This window comes from Corythoichthys intestinalis, chromosome 2, assembly GCF_030265065.1.
Source record: "Corythoichthys intestinalis isolate RoL2023-P3 chromosome 2, ASM3026506v1, whole genome shotgun sequence".
NCBI classification, from domain to species: domain Eukaryota; kingdom Metazoa; phylum Chordata; class Actinopteri; order Syngnathiformes; family Syngnathidae; genus Corythoichthys; species Corythoichthys intestinalis.
Genome location: NC_080396.1, coordinates 17,136,946 through 17,155,098, shown reverse-complemented (window position 1 = coordinate 17,155,098; position 18,153 = coordinate 17,136,946). Strand labels below are relative to the sequence as shown.

Below are 18,153 nucleotides of genomic sequence, written 5' to 3'. Positions count from 1 at the left end.
TCATTATGCATATATGCACCACCATCGTCACAGACGTGATCACACAAAATGCAACCACGCATCGCATCCCCGCATTTCCTCCTTCTCCTGAGTCCTCACAAATAAAACATCAAATTTTCGGGGGGGGGTGGGGGTGGGGGGTTTCGGGCTTGTGCCTACATATAAAACATAAAATTTCTGTTTCTTTTGGGCTCAGGCAAGCAAATAAAGTTAATTGATCGGGCTCGGGCCGCCTCGGGCTTTAATACCCGTAGGCCGGTCGGGTCAGGCTGGATTTTTTTAGGCCCAATCTAACTTCTAGCGTCATGTAATGTTAGCATACAGTACACCTATTCAGCCTGTTGTTCTCTATTGTATTTTAAATTGCCTTTCAAGATGACATGTCTGTTCTTGGTGCTAGAGTCTATCAATTAATTTGCCCTCAAAAATGCGACTTATACTCCGGTGCGACTTATATATGTTTTTTTCCTTTTCATTGCGCATTTTTTGGCTGGTGCGACTTATACTCAGGTACGACATATAGTCCGAAAAATACGGAATGTAGATTTGTTCAGCTGTTTATTTGACATTTTTTTATATATATTATATTTTTAATTTTTGATATTTTTTTCAAGTGGTCATAATATTTTGACTTTTTGTAGGCAATGAAGAGTCTGTTTTGGAGCAGCAACAAGCCACATCGGCAGCGAACCTAAACAGAATTGGGACATCCTCCGAATGGTCAGGTACTTCAAAGTTAGCTGGAGACAGATCTCAGAGAGAAACAAAGCCATGGGTGAGGAGTAAGGTGAGCGAAATGTGTCCTTGCCTTTCTGTTTGTATCTCAAAGTGACACGCATTACATCTATTTGGCTCTTTTCTTTGCAGAGTCTGAAAGCAAAAATGCTTTTCACAGGTAGGCTTTTTTGTCGAGGTCCATGAAAACAGAATCCATAATGAAAAATGTAACAAATGAGTTTACTAATCGTGTCGAAGTTCACTCACCATACAGCACCTCATACTCAACGGCTGTTTATTCATGTGTACTTTGCGGCTGACTGGCGAACACACAATAGAGTAGTTGGCCTTTGTTGGTAGTCAGATGTGATAATCTGATTACAATATTGACAGATGAATGTAACTGAAGGATAAACACTAATTCATTGTTTCTGTGAGGCCCTCAGTCTTTACCAATGAGAAAATAAGCCCAAAACCTAATGTTTTAGAAGGCAAACTAATGCTTTACTCAAGGGCGTAGGTTTGCATAGGGGCAGTAGGGACATACAGTGGGACAAATAAGTATTTAGTCAACCACTAATTGTGCAAGTTCTCTCACTTGAAAATATTAGAGAGGCCTGTAACTGTCAACATGGGTAAACCTCAACCATGAGAGACAGACTGTGGAAAAAAAAACAGAAAATCACATTGTTTGATTTTTAAAGAATTTATTTGCAAATCATGGTGGAAAATAAGTATTTGGTCAATAACAAAAGTTCATCTCTTTGTTATGTACACTTTGTTGGCAATAACGGCGGCCAAACGTTTTCTGTAACTCTTCTCAAGCTTTTCACACACTGTTGCTGGTATTTTGGCCCATTCCTCCATGCAGATCTCCTCTAGAGCAGTGATGTTTTGGGGCTGTCATTCGGCAACACGGACTTTCAACTCCCTCCACAGATTTTCGATGGGGTTGAGATCTGGAGACTGGCTAGGCCACTCCAGGACCTTGAAATGTTTCTTACGAAGCCACTCCTTTGTTGCCCTGGCTGTGTGTTTGGGATCATTGTCATGCTGAAAGACCCAGCCAGGTCTCATCTTCAATGCCCTTGCTGATGGAAGGAGATATTCACTCAAAATCTCTCGATACATGGCCCCATTCATTCTTTCCTTTACACAGATCAGTCGTCCGGGTCCCTTTGAAGAAAAACAGCCCCAAAGCATGATGTTTCCACCCCCATGCTTCACAGTGGGTATGGTGCAATTCAGTATTCTTTTTCCTCCAAACACGAGAACCTGTGTTTCTACCAAAAAGTTTAATTTTGGTTTCATCTGACCATAACACATTCTCCCAGTTTTCTTCTGGATCTTCCAAATGCTCTCTAGCGAACCGCAGACGGGCCTGGACGTGTACCGGCTTCAGCAGGGGGACACGTCTGGCAGTGCAGGATTTGAGTCCCTGGCGGCGCATTGTGTCCCAGCTCTCTGTAGGTCATTCACTAGGTCCCCCCGTGAGGTTCTGGGATTTTTGCTCACCGTTCTTATCATTTTGACGCCACGGAGTGAGATCTTGCATGGAGCCCCAGATCGAGGGAGATTATCAGTGGTCTTGTATGTCTTCCATTTTCTAATAATTGCTCACACAGTTGATTTCTTTACACCAAGCATTTTACCTATTGTAAATTCAGTCTTCCCAGCCTGGTGCAGGTCTACAATTTTGTCTCTGGTGTCCTGCGACAGCTCTTTGGTCTTAGCCATAGTGGAGTTTGGAGTGTGACTGACTGAAAGTGTGGACAGGTGTCTTTTATACCGATAATGAGTTAAAACAGGTGCCATTAATACAGGTAACGAGTAGAGCCTCGTTAGACCTCGTTAGAAGAAGTTAGACCTCTTTGACAGCCAGAAATCTTGCTTGTTTGTAGGTGACCAAATACTTATTTTCCACTCTAATTTGAAAATAAATTCTTTAAAAATCATCAATGTGATTTTCTCTTTTTTTTCACATTCTGTCTCTCATGGTTGAGGTTTACCCATGTTGACAAATACAGGCCTCTCTAATCTTTTCAAGTAGAAAAACGTGCACAATTGGTGGTTGACTAAATACTTATTTGCCACACTGTAACAGCATAACCTGCATGTACACTTTTTGCTGGGGACGGGACATTAATAAGACCAAACAAATTGGGTGAACAGGGGTCAGGGATAAATTTTTTCACAAATATGAACCTAAGTAATTGATATGTTAAAGGATCAATGCAAAAATAAATCTGTATTGAGTGATACCAACTTTTATATGTATTAGTTCAAGTGATACATCATTCGATTCAAACCTTTGTTTTCAAAAACTACTACAGAAACATTTTTGAAAACTTCCTTTTTTTTTTGTTTAGCAAGTTTAAATTGCAATATATAATATAAAATAATATAATATAAATAATATAAATATAATAATATAATATAAAAATGTCTTTTTTTTTTTTTTTTTTTTTACGTTTTTCGTTTGTCACCGTTTTGTAACAATACGATTCGGCCCGATTCGGAAAGTGACCAACAACGAATAGCCTGGCCGTCTCCGACTTCCCCGCCCTCACTCCCCTTCAGAGCTGGAAAAGCCCAACCAATCATCTGACAGGGAGGGAAGAGGCGAAGCACCACCGACTTCCCAAGATGCTGGCACTAATAAACCGGCTTTTAGACTGGTTCAAGTCTTTATTTTGGAAGGAAGAGATGGAGCTGACCCTGGTCGGCCTCCTGTATTAGGGAAAAACGACGTTCGTCAACGTAATTGCCGTAAGTCTTACCTGCCAGCGATAGCTAACTAGCCTAATGCTAATAGCATTAGAGCCAGGGCCGGAGTGGGACTCATTTTCGGCCCTGGAATTTCATGCCTCAGACCGGCCCACTCATTTAAAATTATGTCATTATGCATACACGTGTTAAGTTCAGTGTTCTCTAAAGCCGTGTACTGTAATTCTGTGTATTCCAATTCAGTGCAGGTAATGGTTGTTTAACAAGGTGGCTCTATTTTAACAAGTGCAACACAACATATTTTGAACAAATTTAAAAATGGATTAAAAAAAAAAAACTATATTAAATGATACATTTGAAAAATAAATTAGGCCAGTCAAACGATTAAAATTTTTGATCAAGTTAATTACAGCTTAAAAATTATTCGTAATTAATCGCAATTCAAACCATCTATAAAATATGCCATATTTTTCTGTAAATTATTGTTGGAATGGAAAGATAAGACACAAGATGGATATAAACATTCAACATAAGGTACATAAGGACTGTATTTGTTTATTATAACAATAAATCAACAAGATGGCATTAACATTATGAACATTCTGTTAAAGCCATCCATGGATAGAAAGACTTGTAGTTCTTAAAAGATAAATGTTAGTACAAGTTATAGAAATTTTATATTAAAACCCCTCTTAATGTTTTCGTTTTAATAAAATTTGTAAAATTTTCAATCAAAAAATAAACTAGTAGCCCGCCATTGTTGATGTCAATAATTACTTACACAATGCTCATGGGTGCTGAAGCCTATAAAATCAGTCACACCCAAGCGCCAGCAGAGGGCGGCAAAACTCCATAAAACACAATTAACAAGTGGGCATGTCATTGTACTGTCATTTAAATCTGTCTGAGCAGGGCATGTGCGTTAATTGCGTCAAATATTTTAACGTGATTCATTTAAAAAATTAATTACCGCCCGTTAACCCGATAATTTTGACAGCCCTAAAATAAATGAATCAATATGACCTTTTCTGCAACATCAAATATTAACAAAATGAGTGCTTACAGATAAAACAAACATAGCAACATAACAATATGAAAAATAAAGAATACGTATTGCACATTGTAACAACTTCTAATGATACTATTATCCATTTTCCATTTCCACTTTAAAAACGCCACGTAAATGATTACATTAATTCTAATGTTAACTCGCTGAACGACATGGCAATCCTACCTTCCAGCTCTGCACCTGTGGTGTGTTCATTATGGCTAATGCTTGCTACTACATATCCCTTGTGAGGTGCTACAAGAAGCCAAAGTTTCCACAATTACATATTGTCGTATCACACGGTGCAAGTTGCATTTTATTCGCCATCTGGCCTTACCACTTTCGTTGTAATCCTCTGTAGTTTGAGGCAGCAAGGTCGTTGCATGAAAAAAAATAGCTATTTTTGCGCATTTTGCCGATTCTTTCACGAGTGCTTTTCTCTTTTTAATTCTTATTTTTCAGCGCCTGTATTTTTCGTCTGCACACGTGAGGATGAGTCTGGAAAAAAAAATACTGTTTTTTTTTTTTTTTTAAGACGGCCCACAGGGACAGCGGTAACAGAATGTAAGTTATACTCAGTGACACTGTCACAAATAAATACCAAACAAAAAATGATAACAGTGTAATTTATTATTATTATTTTTTTTTAATAAAACCCGGACCGGCCCATCTGGCCGGCCGGCCCTTCTGGAATCGTCCAGAAGCTCCCGATTAGTCACTCCGGGCCTGATTCAAGAGAGTCTGATTAGAGCTAATGATGGGAGAACGATGAGGAAGAAGTCGCTGCTTTACTCTGTTTTCGTGGATCAAACATCATGGAATATTAAACCACTGCGGTCCTACCCCCACAATATATGAATTTAAGTGAGAAAGCATATCGTTACTTACTTGAAGTTTAATCATTTAGATTCGCTATTATGCTAAAGCTAAAGTGTATACTATACACTTTATTACATTATATCATTATTACTGTGCTGAAACAAAAAATATAAAGTTTCAATTCTAGGTTACAATTCAATTAAAAAACTGCCATGACAAAGATACTTTTACAAACATATATGATTAATTTTCTAAATGATGTAATTAATGTTTTTAATCTTGCTGATTTAGTCTGACGAAACCCTAATTGGAGTGATGGTTGATGAGATGAAGAGGCTGCTGAGGAAGCTGATGTCCAAATTTGTGCAAATGGATGTGATCAGGAAAGCTGAGGATATCCTAGATGTTGATTACAGGAACAAGGAGAACTGGCATGACACAGGCAACATAGCAGTATCACATGATGCCAGACAATACATGGAGCAAGTTGAAGACTATCTCTGATGCCACCGAAAAGAGGTTCTTTGACAGTGTAGTTAATTTTTACACAAGTGTTGTGACCAAAATGAACTTGAAAAAAAATGGTTGCATTTTGTCTTAGCGATTGTCGCGCGTGCTCACGTCATCAGGGTTGGCAAACAGAAATCTCCCTATTTGCAATTTCTACAACTTAACAGGTATGCTGGAGGCTACACTTACATTGTCTAGAGTGACTATCTGGGCAGCTAAAGAGTCTCTCACACTTTTCGGGCCTATTATAATGACTTCTGTCTTTTCAGGATTAAGTAGAAGATAGTTAGTGCTCATCCAGGTATTTATATCTCGGACGCAGGTGCTTAGTTTGTCCACTTGCCTGAACTGCTCAGGTTTAATTGATAAATACAGTTGTGTGTCGTCAGCGTAACAATGGTGTATTCCCCACCTTCGCAACATTGTTGTCTTTTTATATTACTTACATGGTTGCTGCTGCTGGCTGAAATAAAATTCTAATATCCATCGTCTTTAAAGGGGTCGGATAAGGTGGCATGTTGATGACATGTATCTCTGTATGGGCTGTGAGTTCGTGTGTGTGTGTGTGTGTGTGTGTGTGTGTGTGGGGTGGAGGGTCATGTCATCAGCCAATCAAATGTGTGTTTGAGGGAAAAAATGGACTAGCACATTCAACAAGTGAAAAGGGGTAAATGTCAGCCTGAACATAATGAAAGTAATTCACTTAATAATGGTAGGGTCAATTCTATCCATACAACATATGGAAAGACAATCTAAATTATCTATATAACCGAACTCATGATATAATACCAATAAGGTTGCTAAAAAGTTGGTGGGGACAATTTGAGCATCCTAATAAGATGGTAGTGTCATGTCCCTACCGTCCCTATGCAAATCTACGCCCTTGAATTATTCAGTCTCACATTGAGTCTATAAATGCTAACTAGTCAGTAAACCTGTTAATTGTTATTTCTAGAGTCACTGTCTCCAGTGTGGCTTTCAACTACACCACCTGTTGCTGAGGAAGGAAGTGGTGAGTCATCTCCGAATGAAAGGAAGCTGCACACCAGAGAACATAATTGTCATTCATACGATTTGAAAACCTCAACATGAGAGCATCCATTTTATCAGCTCTATTTCTGACTTATCAGCAAACGTTGGAGGTTGTGATGTAATCCAAAAGGCCTCTCTCACTTACGGTGGCGCGTCAGGAAACGCGTTTGAAAAAAGAAATGAGAAGGGGTTACATTGCAAAATGGTAAATAGATTCACCAAAAATTAATAATAAAATAAACTACGGTGGGGTAAATAAGTATTTAGTCAACCACCAATTGTGCAAGTTCTCCAACTTGAAAAGACTAGAGAGGCCTGTAATTGTCAACATGGGTAAACCTCAACCATGAGAGACAATGTGGAAAAAAAAACAGAAAATCACATTGTTTGATTTTTTAAAAGAATTTATTTCCAAATTAGAGTGGAAAAAAAGTATTTGGTCACCTACAAACAAGCAAGATGTCTGGCTGTCAAAGAGGTCTAACTTCTTCTAACGAGGTCTAACGAGGCTCCACTTGTTACCTGTATTAATGGCAACTGTTTTAACTCATCGGTATAAAAGACACCTGTCCACAACTCAGTCAGTCACACTCCAAACTCCACTATGGCCAAGACCAAAGAGCTGTTGAAGGACACCAGAGACAAAATTGTAGACCTGCACCAGGCTGGGAAGACTGAATCTGCAATAGGTAAAACGCTTGGTGTAAAGAAATCAACTGTGGAAGCTCCATGCAAGATCTCACCCTGTGGCGTCAAAATGATAACAAGAAAGGTGAGCAAAAATCCCAGAACCACACGGGGGGGACCTAGTGAATGATCTACAGAGAGCTGGGACCACAGTAACAAAGTCTATGATCAGTTACACAATGCGCCGCCATGGACTCAAATCCAGCACTGCCAGAAGTGTCCCCCTGCTGAAGCCAATACACGTCCAGGCCCATCTGCAGTTCGCTAGAGAACATTTGGATAATCCAGAAGAGGACTGGGAGAATGTGTTATGGTCAGATGAAACCAAAATTAAACTTTTTGGTAGAAACACAGGTTCTCGTGTTTGGAGGAGAAAGAATACTGAATTGCATCCGAAGAACACCATACCCACTGTGAAGCATGGGGGTGGAAACATCATGCTTTGGGGCTATTTTTCTGCAAAGGGACCAGGACGACTGATCTGTGTAAAGGAAATAATGCATGTGGCCATGTATCGAGAGATTTTGAGTGAAAATCTCCTTCCATCAGCAAGGGCATTGAAGATGAAAGGTGGCTGGGTCTTTCAGCATGACAATGATCCTGAAGACAGAGCCAGGGCAACAAAGGAGTGGCTTCGTCAGAAGCATTTCAAGGTCCTGGAGTGGCCTAGCCAGTGTCCAGATCTCAAACCCATAGAAAATCTGTGGAGGGAGTTGAAAGTCCGTGTTGCCCAACGATAGCCCCAAAACATCACTGCTCTAGAGGAGATCTGCATGGAGAAATGGGCCAAAATACCAGCAACAGTGTGTGAAAAGCTTGTGAAGAGTTTCAGAAAACGTTTGGCCTCCATTATTGCCAACAAAGGGAACATAACAAAGTATTGAGATGAACTTTTGGTATTGACCAAATACTTATTTTCCATCATGATTTGCAAATCAAAAATCAAACAATGTGATTTTCTGTTTTTCCCCCCCCCACATTCTGTCTGTCATGGTTGAGGTTTACCCATGTTGACAATTACAGGCCTCTTTAATATTTTCAAGTGGGAGAACTTGTACAATTAGTGGTTGACTAAATACGTATTATCCCCACTGTATATGCAAAACATGCATTCTGTCTTTATGGATGGCTTTGTTTCTTTCAGGGTCTGAAGTTATTTAAAGACAAGCAGAATTGTGAGTAATGCTAATTCATGCATTCATTTGATAAATACTAAAGTATCTAAGAAAATTTGAATTTAAAAACTCTAAATATGTTCTCAGTAAAGTCAGCAACTCCAGGGCTACTGCGATCATCTCCAAAGGATGTCGTTACGTCATTCTTCAAATTTGGTAACTCCCGCCCATCCACTTAATCACCATACCCAGAGCCGAGTAAAGAGAGTCGCGAGACTACTGGACTGTCTCAGGAAATTAGAATACACAATATTCTAATTTTTCCTGACTGTCTCAGGAAATTAGAATATTGTGTATTCTAATTTCCTGAGACAGTCCTGTATATATACACAGGACTGTCTCAAAAAATTAGAATATTGTGTATTCTAATTTCCTGAGACAGTCCAGTATTTGATGGTGCCGCAGGTGGTCACGTGGTTCCTGTAGGATGTGGGTAGTTCCAAGCACAAGCAGTGCTGTAGTGGTTTTCTATGGAACCAACAGCTGTAATTGCGACATTTAAGGGAAAATGGATAAAATTGCGTATCTAAGTAGTAGTTTGATTGTGTCATTGCATTATAACATATTTAAATGCTAGTTTTACATTTGGAGGAGTGAGGCAACAACTGAAAACTACAGTGCCTTGCAAAAGTATTCGGCCCCCTTGAATCTTGCAACCTTTCGCCACATTTCAGGCTTCAAACATAAAGCTATGAAATTTAATTTTTTTGTCAAGAATCAACAACAAGTGGGACACAATCGTGAAGTGGAACAACATTTATTGGATAATTTAAACTTTTTTAACAAATAAAAAACTGAAAAGTGGGGCGTGCAATATTATTCAGCCCCTTTACTTTCAGTGCAGCAAACTCACTCCAGAAGTTCAGTGAGGATCTCTGAATGATCCAATGTTGTCCTAAATGACCGATGATGATAAATAGAATCCACCTGTGTGTAATCAAGTCTCCGTATAATGCACATGCTCTGTGATAGTCTCAGGGTTCTGTTTGAAGTGCAGAGAGCATTATGAAAACCAAGGAACACACCAGGCAGGTTCGAGATACTGTTGTGGAGAAGTTTAAAGCCGGATTTGGATACAAAAAGATTTTTCCAAGCTTTAAACATCTCAAGGAGCACTGTGCAAGCCATCATATTGAAATGGAAGGAGCATCAGACCACTGCAAATCTACCTGGCCGTCCTTCCAAACTTTCTTCTCAAACAAGGAGAAAACTGATCACAGATGCAGCCAAGACGCCCATGATCACTCTGGATGAACTGCAGAGATCTACAGCCGAGGTGGGAGAGTCTGTCCATAGGACAACAATCAGTCGCACACTGCACAAATCTGGCCTTTATGGAAGAGTGGCAAGAAGAAAGCCATTTCTCAAAGATATCCATAAAAAGTCTCGTTTAAAGTTTGCCACAAGCCACCTGGGAGACACACCAAACATGTGGAAGAAGGTGCTCTGGTCAGATGAAACCAAAATTGAACTGTTTGGCCACAATGCAAAACGATATGTTTGGCATAAAAGCAACACAGCTCATCACCCTGAACACACCATCCCCACTGTCAAACATGGTGGTGGCAGCATCATGGTTTGGGCCTGCTTTTCTTCAGCAGGGACAGGGAAGATGGTTAAAATTGACGGGAAGATGGATGCAGCCAAATACAGGAACATTCTGGAACAAAACCTGTTGGTATCTGCACAAGACCTGAGACTGGGACGGAGATTTATCTTCCAACAGGACAATGATCCAAAACATAAAGCCAAATCCTCAGTGGAATGGTTCAAAAATAAACATATCCAGGTGTTAGAATGGCCAAGTCAAAGTCCAGACCTGAATCCAATCGAGAATCTGTGGAAAGAGCTGAAGACTGCTGTTCACAAACACTCTCCATCCAACCTCACTGAGCTCGAGCTGTTTTGCAAGGAAGAATGGGCAAGAATGTCAGTCTCTCGATGTGCAAAACTGATAGAAACATACCCCAAGCGACTTGCAGCTGTAATTGGAGCAAAAGGTGGCGCTACAAAGTATTAATGCAAGGGGGCCGAATAATATTGCACGCCCCACTTTTCAGTTTTTTATTTGTTAAAAAAGTTTAAATTATCCAATAAATTTTGTTCCACTTCACGATTGTGTCCCACTTGTTGTTGATTCTTGTCAAAAAATTAATATTTTATATCTTTATGTTTGAAGCCTGAAATGTGGCGAAAGGTTGCAAGGTTGAAGGGGGCCGAATACTTTTGCAAGGCACTGTATATTGAAGGTAACACCATGTATAACATCGTTTGTTCCCAAGTTCTAAATGGCACATCCTAATTTGTTTCGTGGCATTGACATAGAAAAACACTTTTGTTTCCCAAAAAGTTGGAGGTCAAGACTTTTAAATTCTATTTTCTAGGGTTGTTCCGATCATGTTTTTTTGCTCCCGATCCGATCCCGATCGTTTTTGTTTGAGTATCTGCCGATCCCGATATTTCCCGATCCGATTGCTTTTTTTTTTTGCTCCCGATTCAATTCCAATCATTTCCGATAATTTTTCCCGATCATATACATTTTGGCAATGCATTAAGAAAAAACATGAATAAAACTCACGCTTAACGCTTAACCCCCTCCACTTAAAATAAAGTTACACGACGTCACTTCCATGTTCCAAGTTTTTTTGGGTGCCACACTTTGTGAGTGCGACAATAAATGTTCGTTGTTATTATGAACCAATCTTTAAACCAAAACTAAAGACTCTGGATGAGTGTAAGACATTTTGTCTGTAATGTTAAATACAATTAGAAAATGATTTAATTAAAAAAAAAATATATATTAAAAAAAGGCATGTCCGATATTTTTTTGCCGATTCCTATACTTTGAAAATGACGTGATCGAACCCAACATCTCTATATTTCCACTTTTCTTTACTGTTGTACTTTCTAATGCTTATATATATATGTGTGTACATTTTCCTTTTTTATTTTATAGACTTAGTTTGACCTGAAACACAAAGAAAATACGTTTAACAAATATTTCTGCTTAACTCAAATTTTGAATATAGCCTCTAATTTTAGCAAAACCAAACCTGTACCTTTTTAGAGGCATTTTTCATGTAGTTTGGACCCAAGCAACACAAATAAAATGATTTCAAGACAGGAACAAAATTGTATTATTTTCTGTAACATGGTGTAATGTATAACAATAACAACTTATTACCCTTGATGAAGAAAAACATTTTTTATTGAACAATTGTCGAAATTGGTGTCATGGTTCATTTAAAAAAAAAAAAAAAAAAAAATTTAACCTGTCCTGTTCAGCTGTTTGACACAGAGAATGGAAGTCTAAGTGCCCGGATAGTCTGAACAGTTTTAATGTTTCACACTGAGAGTCTGACATACTACCATTGTGATCATTCAAAATACCTTGTTTATTATGACAAATCAGTGAACAGGAAGGGGTTATGAGGGGACAAAAGAAAAGAAACACAAGAGAAGAAAGAAAAGAAACACAAACAACAACAAGAAATACATTGAACGTCTAGACTAGCTACTAATATGTTGGTGCTATCTTCAGCTAGATGTATTTCTGGGTAACACCACGTGGGGGCCTGTTGACCAGTGAAAGAGGGGGACGGGGGTGGGGGTATCTATAAGCTAAGTGATTGAAAGGGGGTTGAGTGTACACAAATCAGTTCTGTGATTTACAACTCAGTAATCGTGTGAATCCTTTGTGAGTGTAAGCCCGCTGGCGACCGACCCTACCCCAATCATGGTTCATTGTTTACACCTAACATTCTATAGATCAGTGGCCTGTGATGGTTGGTTGTGCAGCATGGGAAGAACAAGAACAGCAGGAAAAAATGGATGGCAATGGTCAGCCGTCAAAACATGAAATAAAAGGCTTATTTAATATGTTTTTTGCTATTTGAAAAATGGGCTTCGTGCCCAAAGCCAGCAGTCCCCAGCATGAGCGGACCTTGAAAATGTGACCTAAAAAAAACCCATTGAATTAGTTTTCTTTTATAAATTTGTGTTTATTGTTTGTTGACATCACTTTTCAATCTATACAGATCTCTAAAATATAATAATGTCAAACATTTTGGTGTAAAGAATACAGGTTGTCATGCATCGACTTGGTACTCTTCCATGAGGTTGATACTAGAGATCGATCGGCATCCCGATCGATCGGGTCCGATCACGTCATTTTCAAAGAATCGGAATCGGCAAAAAAATATTGGCCATGCCTTCTTTTAATATATATATATATACTGGACTGTCTCAGAAAATTAGAATACACAATATTCTAATTTTTTGAGACAGTCCTGTGTATATATACAGGACTGTCTCAGGAAATTAGAATACACAATATTCTAATTTCCTGACTGTCTCAGGAAATTATTCTAATTTCCTGAGACAGTCCTGTATATATACACAGGACTGTCTCAAAAAATTAGAATATTGTGTATTCTAATTTCCTGAGACAGTCCAGTATATTTTAATTAAATCGTTTTCTAATTGTATTTAACGTTACAGACATAATATGTTACACTCATCCAGAGTCTTTAGTTTAGGTTGAAGGTAGGGTTATCAAATTTATCCCAATAACGGCGATAATTAATGTTTTTAAAGATGTATCACGTTAAAATATTTAATGCAATTAATGCATGCACTGCATGACCCACTCACGCATTGTCGCGCTCAATCTGTAATGGCGTCGTTTTACCTATATAGAGAGATAAAAGACTGCGTAAAATGAGTAGAGTGAATTTTGGCAGCCTTTGGAGCCTTTTTTTAATTGGCTAAAGCCTTACAATCCCTCTCCCTACGATTAGAAATATCATGGGAAGCAATGTGGGGAAGCAAGGTAGCAACTGATCTTTTTCTTAACACCTTATGTTATTTCCCAACGCAGAGAAGATATATCAGTTGGTAGCACTACACACAGTCATGGTTCCACTTCCCATCATGCATTGGGCATGGCCTTCAGTATCATTTACTGAAAGCTCAACAAATACACTAGATGGCAATATTTAGTCACAATATGCAAAGTCACAAGTCTTTCTATCCTTGGATCGCTCTCACAGAAAGAATGTTAATAATGTAAATGCCATCTTGAGGATTTATTGTCATAATAAACAAATACAGTACTTATGTACTGTATGTTGAATGTATATATTTGTCCGAGTTTTATTCATTTTTTTCTTAATGCATTGCCAAAATGTATATGATCGGGAAAAATTATCGGGAATGATTGGAATTGAATCGGGAGCAAAAAAAAGCAATCGGATCGGGAAATATCGGGATCGGCAGATACTCAAACTAAGCGATCGGGATCGGATCGGGAGCAAAAAAACATGATCGGAACAACCCTAGTTGATACCTTAGCTCAAAGCTTACAAAATCGGGCTAATTAGCACGTGAAAGCCAGTTGTGTACCAATACTCACAAATATAGCTGAGTGTGAACGTCACAAAGGGCCTCTGAAAGAGTTGACAATTTAAAAGCGGTAGTGACTTAATGAATTTATCCCTGGCGATACATTCCCAGTTAGACGAGTCAGCTTAAAAAGTAGGACAAAATAGCTCGCCATCTAGATAAAATATATGTATAACTACGCCACGCACATACAAATAAAGCTCAACATATACATTATAAAGCGCCTCTTATTGAATATAGACTGTTGAAAATTCAAAAGGGACCATTTTTATCATCAATTTAGCTCCGAATATACTTGACAGCCAGCCATTCGTATGAATGCGGTCCGCTCTCGTCGAAACCATGTTTGGAACTACCCGAGGCTCTGTAACCCGGAAAACCCGGAAGTAAAATCGTATAATGGATCCCTATGGGACTGTCGCGACTCTCTTTATATGGCTCTGATCATACCCATTACCTGTATGTTTCATTGCAAAACCTTTAGTACTATCTTCTACTTTCCACAGGATTTGGGAATAGGTTAGGAAAGCCAAAAGGACCTAGGAATTATCCACCAAGCTGGTTCTAAAAATATGTTCCTCACCTCTGGAAAGAGTTTAGCCTACTTGAAGGTCTGAAATGTGCTCAAACTGTTAGCTCCTGTAAATCAGGGCTAATAGCGCTATTGTTTATCCATAAGCAGATTTTAAGGGGGGGACAGGCCCCCTCCTCGTGGCTGAAAAGTGTCATTGCATGAAATTGACTTTCCTATATACCCTATTGGCCCCAATATAAGACAGTCCTGATTATAAGACGACCCCCTCTTTTTCAAGACTCAAGTTTGAAAAAAGACTTTTTAAACACCAAATTAATATTTCTACAGAAAATAATTACAGTACATCCGTACATGATTATAACAATATATTTGAGAGAAAAAACATGTTATTTTGCCTCATTCAAATCTTAATATCTGAACATTTAAATATGTAAACTAAAGTGCAATCACATTCATAGATGAATGGCTTCTGGTTTTTGAAATGTAAATAAACCAATCTATTGTGATAAAACAACAAACTTGCAATAACTGCATTAACCATCAAAGTGAAATCTAACTAACTGTAGTCTTGAGACAAATCTGAATAAGGAAAAACATTGCAATAAAAAAATTGCAAACTGGTTAAACTTGAGAGAAGCTGAGATCTGTCATGACAGACCATCGCTTCAATGATATCTGGCGCCATCTAGCGTCGTGAATGGGTATAATGTCTAGACCGCGACTATAAGACGACCCCCTCTTTTTCAGTCTTATTTCAATGCAAAAAACACAGTCTTATATTCGGGCCAATATGGTATATAAAGGTTGTAAAGCAATAAAACTGCAACAAAAATGAAGTTAACAACAACAACAACAACAATTTTTTTTTTGGGTTATGGTTCAAAATTATTTTCTCGAACAGATCATGTGACTAGCACCTTAAACAGTCATTTGCTTGGCATATAATTAAAAAAAAAAAAAAAAAAAAAAAATTAGGGGAAGGCAATTAATTTTATTTTTCAAATGATTTTTTTCTTTGATTAAAAATATTTGATTGAATGATTTAGAAACAAATCTCCTACCCATAATATGGCCCAAACACAAACAGGATTGCTTCAGTCGAGCTTTTTCAATGAAAAATTAAGTGTTCAAATGCAAATTTTTCAATCGCAAATATTTTTTCGCATTCCAAAACGATTTCTATGATTGAATTTTTTCTTTTTTTGATTGAAGTGATTTTTATTTTTGAAAATATATATATTTTTGAAGCAACTTATTTTTTGATTGAATAATAAAGACAAAAATGTCCTAGCCAAAATGTGGCCCAAACACATATCAACATTACTTCAATCAATAAAATAAAAAAAAAAAAATAAAATAAAAAACCCAAATATAGCTTTCACGTGCATTTTCTTGAGTTTAAAATTTATTTTTGCATTCAAACAATTTTTTTTTTTTAAATTGAAGACTTTTTTTAAATTAAAAAATATATATTTTGATTGAATACAATTTATTTTAATTGAAGCAACTTTTTTTTGGGATTGAATAATAAAGACACAAATCTACCTTCATATGGCTCCGCCCAGGGGAAACAATTTTTGACTGGGGTAACTACATTGGCACGACACCGGCGGGCGTACCATATTGACGATCTTGGCGAAAATTATTGCCTAAGCAGCCTAATTTAGAATTCCCCTCAAGAATGATGGGAAACAAAAAACGCTCAATGTCAACTTATTATTATAAATATTCTTTATAAGTAAGTTAATTTTATTGCTGACACTGCGTTTCGGGGTCATCAACATGTTGTGCCCCCCCCCGGCCCCAAAAGTGTAACACCGCCTATGTGTTTACCACAGCATATTCATAACTGCTTATATACTGCATTTTAAATTTGAAGTCATATGCTTTTTATTCATTTTTTGGTTTTATTTCTATTTACGATTTCTTTTCTTTTTTTTCTCTCAATGATTTAATGTGATTTTTATGAATCATTTTATTTCCTGTTTCAATTGTTTTAATATTCATTTTCTGGTTTTATTTCAATTTCTTGTTTCCAATTGTCTTTGTTTTTAACTTTCTTGATGATGTAATGTGATTTTTACGTATCATTTCATCTCCGTTTTTGGTTCTTCATGTGATGCAAAGCACTTTGAATTGCCTTGTGTTGTGTTGCGCTATACAAATAAATTTGCCTAGCTTCGCCATGCCTTGCCAATCTAGTAAGGATGTGGTCTACCCTCTTTAACGGTCAACTACAGCCATCTACTGGTTGTAATATGAAGCTCATGTCCTTAAATCTATCCAAAAAGGAGCAGAAACCAGTTAATCGCTTGATGTGAATGTATTTCCAGTGGATTTTCTTTTATTTTTTTTTCTAAATTTTTATTTTTTGTTAATGCCCCCCGAGCAATTCTTAAAGCAATGTATATATATATATATATATATGGAAATTAGAATACACAATATTCTAATTTTTTGAGACAGTCCTGTGTATATATACAGGACTGTCTCAGGAAATTAGAATACACAATATTCTAATTTCCTGACTGTCTCAGGAAATTAGAATACACAATATTCTAATTTCCTGACTGTCTCAGGAAATTAGAATATTGTGTATTCTAATTTCCTGAGACAGTCCTGTATATATACACAGGACTGTCTCAAAAAATTAGAATATTGTGTATTCTAATTTTCTGAGACAGTCCAGTATATATATATATGTATATATATATTATATATATAGGTGACTTGAAGTCCTGCTCTGAGACCCCCAAATTGTCAAAATTTCAAAATTGTCCGATATGCACGTGTGATACATCATTGGAAAGCTTAAAATGTCAATTTTCTGGGGGAATAAATTTTTTTGAAAAAAAATTAACAAAACCCTAACTGGAGATGAGAGCACGCGAGAGCATAAATAAAGACGCCATGATTTTAACGCAATATTGTCGCATACTTACCTCTTTCGATCCAATAACTCCATGTAGCATGTATCACCGAATGTCAAGACACAGCTGTGAATGGCCACAGCTGTTTTTTGGGGGGGATGTTATGGGTGAAACATGGTAATATAACAAGGGTCACGATGCAGAAATCGCAGACATCATGGAGTAATCAAGATTTTCATTTTCATATAGTTACCCTTTAAAAGTTTTTTTTTTCTTCAATTTTTCGATTATTTATCATCTAAAATCCATTCATCCATCCATCCATTATCTTCCGCTTAGTCCGGGGTCGGGTCGCGGGGGCAGCAGCTTTGGTAAATGCAACGGTAACAAAAAAAAACCCCAAAAACGTTTAAGCGATAGTTATGAGATAGATATCCGTGACTTTATTAAAGATGCCAATTCTTTCATTGTGACGTAATTTGTTTAAAAGTTTAAAATACGTGAGGGAATATATATATATATATATTTAAACGGAATATTAGACATCAATTAATGATTCAAGGTCAAAAATGACATTTTGAATAATAAATATAATTACTTACTTTCTTTTTATGGCTGAGTTGAAACAAG

General features: G+C 37.4%; 1 protein-coding gene across 2 annotated transcripts in view; it reads left to right on the top strand.

The window, feature by feature from the left end:
• ptpn22 (protein tyrosine phosphatase non-receptor type 22) overlaps positions 1-17,030 on the top strand; it is a 42,624-nt gene extending 25,594 nt beyond the window's left edge. For both annotated transcript variants that reach the window (XM_057830656.1, XM_057830654.1), the window contains 7 exons: positions 642-787; positions 868-895; positions 6,777-6,833; positions 6,952-7,058; positions 8,685-8,715; positions 8,803-8,871; positions 14,625-17,030. In XM_057830656.1, the coding sequence (XP_057686639.1) occupies positions 642-787; positions 868-895; positions 6,777-6,833; positions 6,952-7,058; positions 8,685-8,715; positions 8,803-8,871; positions 14,625-14,686 (500 nt within the window). In that variant the 3' untranslated portion in view covers positions 14,687-17,030. The remainder of the gene's footprint in view (positions 1-641; positions 788-867; positions 896-6,776; positions 6,834-6,951; positions 7,059-8,684; positions 8,716-8,802; positions 8,872-14,624) is intronic.
• Positions 17,031-18,153: the final 1,123 nt, after the last annotated feature.